Source organism: Ovis aries, chromosome 1, assembly GCF_016772045.2.
Source record: "Ovis aries strain OAR_USU_Benz2616 breed Rambouillet chromosome 1, ARS-UI_Ramb_v3.0, whole genome shotgun sequence".
NCBI classification, from domain to species: Eukaryota; Metazoa; Chordata; class Mammalia; order Artiodactyla; family Bovidae; genus Ovis; species Ovis aries.
Window position 1 is genome coordinate 159,569,626 of NC_056054.1, and position 9,044 is coordinate 159,578,669.

The following is a 9,044-nucleotide window of genomic DNA, read 5'->3' on the forward strand; positions in this document are numbered from 1 at the left end:
CCTAAAGGAATGGTTTTGCTGCTACTTTTAAGTTCATTAAAAATGGGATTCTAGCTTCAGATTAAAATTTTTTAGTTCAGAAAAAGCTGTGTTCAGATGAGCTATGGGTACAAAAAAAAAATCAGTGCAGAATGTCTAATTAAAACAAGCAAAATCATTTTGAAAATAAAGAGGAAAAACAGGTGTTTTCATGGTATTTTTTATAAACTACTGCAATTGGTTAAGGATTTCCAGTAGTTAAAATTTCAGGAGGAATAACAAAATGTGTTTATATTCTAAGACCTTAATACTTAAGTTTTTAAAACAGAAGTTCTATCACCTCTAAAAACGAACCCAATGTAATTTTATTAAAACCAGGAATTCTAAGCTTTCCTATAATTACAACCCAATTAGTCCACTCTGTCCAACCTTTAATATTCATCCCCAAAAGTAACAGTATTTAGCCTGAGGTATTTTGAATGTGGCTCTACAGTCCCTAATTTAATGGCATTTCCCCCCTCTAACAATGGTCTTATTTCCCCTTTAGTCCCATGCCATCTATAGTATTTACTACAACATAGTCAAAAATTAAAATAGCTGGAAAAAAATCCTAGGACCCCTTGAAATAGCTGCTCATTACCTACTTCTGTTGAAACAGGAGCCACACAAAGATCTGCAAGTGTTGCCTGACTGGATCCAGAATAAAGCGTCTTAAACTTGGTTAACCAGTTTAACTATTCATATCAAGCCTTGGTATAATTAAGATGCTGAATATCACATACTTATGGTACGATAGGTCCTAAGTTTTGAGCTTTTAATGCAACTGAGAAACATTTCATAAAATTTTTAACTTATTATGCCTTAACACATCTGTGAGGTAGTTAAGTCAACAGTACTACCCATTTTAATACACAGTAAAACAATAGGCAAGGGTAAATAAATGACACACGTTAAGCAATAAGAATTGGAATTAACTGTAGAGGCTTGGGGCCTTCAGTCTAGTTATGACCAAAGGAAATGAAATTTAACCTTTCACTTTTTCTATGAAAACCATTAAATCATTTAAGAACTGTCTTTTTTTTTTTTTTTAATACTTTCTCATTAGTAGATGTAACAGTACCGCTTCCAAATCTGGCCCCCTTTTCTTCAGTAATATGGTAAACTGGGTACATAATTTATGCTAGGCCTCTGCTTCTACCTGAATTAGTACAAAGTTAAGACATTATCTTTTGAGAACTAAAATTATATGACATTTTTATTTTAGGATGCGAAAACAAAAATGAGCAAACAAACAAACAAAAAACTTGAAATAGGCTTGTCAAATGGTGTAAATTCATCCTTTCCATGGAAGCAGAAGGCAGATCAGTGCAGGTTATCCTCAGGGCCTCACACATCCTGCTTCACTGCTGCTTGCACTCTGCTGGGTTCTGATCCTTCTTTGGGTCATAGTCTGGATCATTTTCCTCATCTCCTTCTTCTTCCCCTTCCTCATCCGCTTCTTCACCTTCTTCATCATAATCATCATCATCATCTTCAATAGCTTCTCCAGTAAAGTATAACACTGATCTTGGGATTATACGCTCACGTAAAAAGTGTCCAATTTCAAAGTCTGCAGCGAGGATAGCTTCAGAATCATCATCCAGATCTCCACTCTCAGGAACTTCAGGAGGGGCAAAAAAATTAAAGAAAGAGTCATTAGAAACTGTTTTGGTCACAGTACGAACTGTCCCACGTCCCTTGTGTTTTTGCTTCTTCTTAATCGTTTTCAAAGTGACATTCTTCCCTTTTTTCCAATCTATCTGGCACCCTGTACAACCCATAATTTCTGGTCCATCAAAAGAAAAGGGATCAGAATCATCTGGTTTTGATCTCATCCTATATGTCTTTGTCAACACTTCATTGGTGAAATATTCATTGGGTTCAAAGTGAAATTCTAAGACAAAACTCATCGGTTGACCAGCATCTGAGAACTTCACTTTAATATCTTTCAAGTGCTTCAGAATAGGCTCATCGTGTTCCTGAACCATATCACTGAGCAAGTCAACATTCTTAAAAAGGGTCAGCCAAAACTCAGGAATTCCCTTGGGATCTTCTTTTTCTTCATCCTTTTTCTCATCTTCAATCTTGGCCTTTTCTTTTAGCTCCTCCGAAATTTCATCTTCCTCATCTGGTTTCCATTCACATTCTTCTTCTGTAGGTTCATAAATGGCATTAATGATCTCAAATCGCTTATCAAACAGAGGCTGATAAAGAACAGCATACTTTCTTTCAAGATCATGAACTTCCTCATAGAATTTGGCTTCTATCTGTGCACATTTAACTTGAAGGTTTTTGAGAGCATTCACTCGTCTTTTAACTACCCTAGGCAAGCTTTCAATGTATCCTGTTGGTGTTTCTACCAGACCATCAAGTCTTTCTTGAAGGGCTGCAAGAATCTGAGGATTTTGCATCATCTGAACAGTCAGCTGACGCGCTTTGATTTTTGTTTCTTCACCAGTTTCTTCTTCTTCTACTTCTTCAACATCATCCAAATCTTGATCAAGTTCAGACTGTTCTTTGTTGTCGATGTCTGCCATGTTGTACAAATGCCAAGTATCGGTGGCGAGCGCGGGGAGCCGAGCGGCCCGAGCTGCGCAGGCAGTGACTCAGGGCGGCGGCGGGAGGAGCAGGAGGCGGCGTCGCGAGCAGATGGCGCTAAAAAAGCTATATGACTCATTTTGATGGAAGGAATGTGGCAGAATTATTATACAGCTTTTAAATCTGGACCATAAAAGCACCAATGAACAATAACTCTCTTCCTCTTTTAGGACATCCTTAGAGTTTATTTTTTTAAGATGATGACATCATAAAATGAAGTGAAGTGAAGTCGCTCAGTCATGTCTGACTCTTTGTGACCCCGTGGACTGTAGCCCGCCAGACTCCTCTGTCCATGGGATTCTCCAGGCAAGAATACTGGAGTGGCGCTCCATTTCCTTCTCCAGATAAAATGAAAGGAGTCAAGTTTGTGAAACGAAGTCCTGCCAGCTCCCACCACCATTTCATAAGATTATGGCATAAACATTAGATAAACTTTTATTAAATGACTGAAACTTTATATTTTTTTTCCTAGAAGTTAGCCTTGCCTGACTAGTACGCACAATAGTTACAACTTCTGGTCTTTTTATGATACTGCTCTTGGATTTATTCTGTATTTTTTCTTTATACCTTGAGCATTTCTATTTTTTTTAATCTATGCTTTAACCAGTAAGATAATCCATTCTGTTTCTTTAGATTGATTTCATAAGTTACTGAATTGAATACTTGGTTTATTTATTTTTATTCTTTGTTTAAAGTGAAAGCATTAAAATACCTTAATTTTGTTCTAAGTAGTACAATTTACCCTGGTTTCTGGGTACAACTTTGGCCACATCCCATAAATGTTGACATATTATTTTATTTTAATATATTCTCTTTGTTATTGTTTTCCAAAGGTCACCCAGTGAAATTTTTATTTCCTCACTGATAAAGAGTTTGGGAATTTTTTTTTTTTTAATATGTGGTTCAGCATACTGGTTATACTGGTTTTATATAGTGCTCTTCTGCTTAGAGCTGGGGAATTTGGGTGAGTTTTTTAATTTTCTGAACTTCTCTTTCATGTTTCATGCTATTGTTGAGGGTGTTAAATGAGAAATTTCAGGCAAAATCATTAGCATGGTGTCTCATCATATCACTCAGTAAATATTAGTGAATGCTATGAAATTGCTTTATTGTAGTATTTTACTGATCTGTAAAGATAGTAACTATGCTCATGGAGGAAGAGCAGTCCAATTTTCCAGTTGAACATGGTTCTCTGAACACTAGGACCAGTGAGAGAAGAGCACAGGATCTCTGATTCCAATATAAGAACAGAAGGATCCCTCTCTTTTATGTGTCTGTGTCAGGGTCTTTTGGTTATCTTCTTGGTGTGGAATAAACCACCCCAAAATGCAGTGACCTAAAACAGTAACATTTAGTTTGCTTAGAAATTTGGTATTTGGGCAAGGCCTACTAGGGTGCCTCGTCTCTGCTCCATGCTGTATCAGCTGGGGCATTGTGAAGTCTGAGGGCCAGAATCATTAAAAGCTTCACTCATTTGCGTATCTAGTGGTTGATTATCCTGGCTGTTGGTTAGACCTTAGCTGATGCTGTTGGCTAGAACACCAACTGGGGGCCTCTCCACGTGGCCTGGGCTTCCTCACAAATGGTGGCTGAATTCAAAGTGTGAGATACAGAGAGACAGAGAGCCAGGTGGAAGCAGCATTGTTTTTTATAACTGAACAACAGAGTCATGCAGTATATCTTCCTCCATATTCCATCTGCTAAAAGCACATACTACTGCTGCTAAGTCGCTTCAGTCGTGTCCGACTCTGTGTGACCCAATAGACGGCACCCCACCAGGCTCCCGCATCCCTGGGATTCTCCAGGCAAGAACACTGGGGTGGGTTGCCATTTCCTTCTCCAATGCAGGAAAGTGAAAAGTGAAAATTGAAAGTGAAGTCGCTCAGTCGTGTCCGACTCCTATCAACCCCATGGACTGCAGCCTAGCAGGCTCCTCCGTCCGTGGGATTTTCCAGGCAAGAGTACTGGAATGGGGTGCCATTGCCTTCTCACATACTAAGGAAATCTAAATTCAAGGGACAGGGAAATAGAGTCCACCTTCTGATGGACAATCAATGTTATATTGTAAGAATACATGGGATGGAAAATATCAGTATGATCATCTTTGGAACATATCTGCTGCACTTTTTTTGGCTAATTGTGATTTTTATTTCTACCCCCTACTCTGATACTAAGTGAAAATTTTTGCTAGCTTCTGGCTTGAATATTAGCTCTAAGTCTTTACTCTTATCATTTGTTCCCTTCTGAATCCTCATAGGTAGTTTAGTGTGACTATTAGAGAAATTGTATATTATACTCTTCATCAGAGCTTACTTAGACCATAGTGGGTGACTTTTCAATCTTTCCCCTCATGCATAAACAAAGATTTTATCAGGAGATACCACCAAATTAATCTGGGTTAATCTGAATTTGGTGAAATAACTAAATTATACTTCCCTGTGGATAATAATTCCTTCTTCATTTTAATTTAGCAGTGTATCACTGCTTTGTTTATGGCTATAACATTTAAGGATGGTAGAATCTGGCCCTGGACTGGAAATGTCATGAAGAGTGGGGTTGTGATCTATGCTTTGAGCAGCCAAACCTAAATCAAACTTTGAAATATTACTTGGGTTGGCATGATGCAGCCTGGACCAAGGACATTACTGCAAGCCAAAAACTTTTGGAACAGTAGATAAAGCTCTGACATTCAGACCAGCTGTGACTTTGATTAAGTCACTCTTCTTTGAGTCCTGGATATCTGCCTGAACCTTCTGGCTAGATCTGCTCACCCCCTTTTCAAAACAGGGATAGATAGGGAGGGCCAACAAAGTAAGCTATTACTTACTAAATTTATTTAAAAATTAAGTAGTGCTACATGATGTATTGACAGAACCTGGATCAACTGTACAGAACCTATTGCCTTGACTCAGTAAGTCAAGTCTAATAAACTCTTTAATAGCTTGAGCCTAGAACTATATTTGCTAATATTTATTGAATGCTTAGTATAGACCAGGAACTATGCTGAATATTTTACGTTTATTGCACATAATTTTCTCGAACAAGAAAATTGAGATAGGTATTATTATTACCCTTAGAGGTAGAGAAGCTGAGGCTTGAAAAGTTAAACACTTACTCAATAAAATTCAGCAACTGAATGGCAGAGCAGGAATTCAAATTGGAGACTTTGTGGCTTCAAATTCTGTCCTTGCAAACTTCAGTGTACTGCAGATATGATGGAGATGAAGTTGCTGCTGCTGCTCAGTCACTTCAATCATGTCTGACTCTTAGCGACCCCATGGACTGCAGCCCACCAGGCTCCTCTGTCCATGGGATTTTCCAGGCAAGAGTACTGGAGTGTGTTGCATTGCCTTCTCTGGGAGATCAAGTTCAACCCTGCTTAATTTCATGATGAAATCATTTAGGCCCAGAGGTTCTTTGACTTTCCCAAGGTCACAAAACTACTCATCTGTCAGGCCTTTATGTAAAAATGTCAAAATATTTTGGCGATTCTGTACACATCATCACATTGTGAAGATTTAAAATTTCATTTAGAGGCTCTGTATCACAAATATTTACTAAGTCACAATCCAGATAATTAAATATCAGAATTATATTTCTAATCTATGTTTTGTCAGTACTTGCATTCTTAACAAATTGTTGCTTGGTAAAAAAGTTCTCTAAAACAGATAGTGTCAACATCTCTACACCTTATGTCATGGAGATCAATGAAATAATGACTGTAAAGTACCCAGTGTAAAACACTAAACATTATTTAGATAAACTACAAGATGCCCATATCACTGTCTTGTTTGTGACTGAGATCACTTCTTGCTATCAGCTGACCACAGCACAGAAATCCAAAAACCACAAGACACTCCCCTCCCGTCTACCTAAAGTGGTTCTTTCCTTCTCTGGTTAAGCAGTTAGGAGCACAGAGTGCTGTGGTTGTTGAATTTCTTCACTGTGGGTAGCAAGAGCAAAGAAATGATCATAGTCACAAATACAGCGATAGAACAAGCTTTACTGGCATGTTTAATTATTTCCTGTAAGATTCTACACCAAAGTGCTACCTTGCATTTCCCCGAGGACCAACCACAAGCACATTACTGCATAATGAAAATTACCAGGATAAAGCCCAACACAGTGCCATCTGGTGGTTTCCATCGAATAATAAAGTGGGTACCATATAAATCCTTTCCCATTTCACTTTAGCTTCCTGTTGACTGTGGAAAGCCAGCTTTGATTATGTGTTCTTCATCAAAAGTTCTCTATGTTATGGAAAGTTTCAGAGAGTAGATGACTGTTTGTTTTATAGTGAAAAGATTCCCCAAGACTTTTTTTCCAGACTTAAAATAATTATGTAACTCAGGGAGCTCAACCTGGTGCTCTGTAACAACCTAGAGAGGTGGCATTGGGTAGGGGGGTGAGAGGGAGGTTCAGGAGGGAAGGGATGTATGTATACTTATGGCTGATTCACGTTGTTGTATGGCAGAAACCAAGACAACATTGTAAAGCAATTATCTTTCAATTAAAAAATTTTAAAAAATAATTTTGTGCACTTACTGTGGGGGAGTGCTTTTAGATTATGGAAGAGGGAAAAAAATGTCTTTACATTATTAGATAGGTATCATGTGCACTAGTGTCCTCTCTTGTGTTATTTGTCCAGATTAGTTTCATGGATTATCTGCCTTTGCATGTGTCCTTTTGGTAGTGTTTCTGAGAATTTCTTTAATACAAAGCAGGCATCTTAATACTTTCCCAAGAAAATAACATTAATGTGTATTAGTGTGAAACAGCTATTTAGTGGTTGGTATATAACCACTATGTCCTTTAAGACAGCAAACTCTGGGTTTTGAGAGTGACCAAAACACTTCCCAGGGTGGCTGGCTGGTGACGTGGGTGTCAGCCTTAATGTGCCTGCTCCTAATCCAAGGGGTGGGAGCCAAGTTAAATCATCTACTTTGTTCTCATTGTTGTGACAGTTCTGAAATCTATACATTACTTGCAAATTACCCATCTGTTTTGAGAACAGAAAGGAATCACACTCCATTTTCAGCCACTTTTTTTCCTCTTTCTGTAAAACAATTGTTATCCTTAGTCATTTTTTTTTTCTTTTTCTCTGTGTAATATATGTTTTTTGCTTCAGTTTTTTTTTCTTTACCTGAGGGTTATTTCTTGTTTTATTTGGTTATTTCTTCCCAATGCATTGTCAAAATATCTCTTATGCCCTAGCAGGTATGCCATAACCAGGTATGGACTTGGTTGATTATATTTCTTTGCAGTTAAATCAAATATCCAGTTTTCAAATTTCATTTCAGCTCTGAATTATGTAACATGAAATGAATGTTAACCATAAATGGTTAAAAAACCCAGTAATAGAAATAGGTAATGCGTTCTTAATCTACATTCTTCTGTGATTTAAACTACTTTTTTGAGGCCTGGCAACTTTGGAAAATTTCTTAACTGTGTCACGTCCATAAAGCTGATAGGTACTTCTTACAGTCGGCTGATAGTTTTTGAATTCATGGCAATTTTACATATCTACACATAAGGCAAAGTAAAGAAAAAAAAGCAAAAGAGGAAACATTCTTTTTAATAGCTGCTCTGTACTTTTGCCTAAAATATAAATCTTTACAAAATCTCAAAGTGGTGATGAGTTTATTTCAGGATAAAAGAAAAGTAGGGAGGATGGTTGGGCATTTTATTACAAAGTGCTTTAGTTAGGACAGCAAACCTCTCAAACTCCAGAGTGAGAAGGACCCAGGGTTATGGAAGTAAAGGGTGAAGTGTGAGGAGAGAGGAACATTTCTTGCTCCCTGTTTCTCAAGATTTTCACCTTTAGATTTCCTATCATTCCCATATTTTATCCTTTTCTGCCTTTTGGAGCTCAGGCCCCTGACCCTGGGACTTGAAACTGAAGTACTTTTACTCTGATAGGAAATGTATCCCTCTCATTCCAAGTTGAGATCTTAAATGAGCTTTTTTAAAGATACATCACAGCATGGCATTTAAATTTCAGAAAATTCTCAGGACAGAACTTTGCTTTGGCTCTCTAGCTATCTGATTTTCTCTAGGGAAAATGCAAATGGAGTCCTAAATAAATACTCAGCAACCCGAACTCTTAGAACATAGTCCATGTATAAGCTAGAGGGTGCTTTTATGTTTAGAAATATCAAAGAAATCCTTATTGGCTGCTCTCCAAGCTCTGGAAAATCTTGAATATTCTGAGAAACCCTAGCAGAAGTCGTCAGGAAGCCGGGAGACACGTATTACTGAACTTTTGAACTCTGAAACAGCATCTATTTTCTTAGTTCTTTTTGTTGATTCCTCTTTGATCTCATCTTATTAGAAAGATAATACCCTAACATTTTAGCATATTTAAAATAAACTGCTTCTACAATCCTCCAGGGAGTTTAGCTTAACTTCAGCCTTTTCTCAATCTCTAA

The 9,044-nt window shown here is 37.6% G+C and overlaps 1 protein-coding gene across 1 annotated transcript; it reads right to left on the reverse strand.

Moving 5' to 3' along the window:
- Positions 1–779: 779 nt before the first annotated feature.
- Positions 780–2,651, reverse strand: LOC114118278 (nucleosome assembly protein 1-like 1). The gene has a single exon (XM_027979037.3). The coding sequence runs from the start codon at positions 2,553–2,555 to the stop codon at positions 1,380–1,382; it is 1,176 nt and encodes a 391-aa protein (XP_027834838.2). The 5' UTR covers positions 2,556–2,651; the 3' UTR covers positions 780–1,379.
- Positions 2,652–9,044: the final 6,393 nt, after the last annotated feature.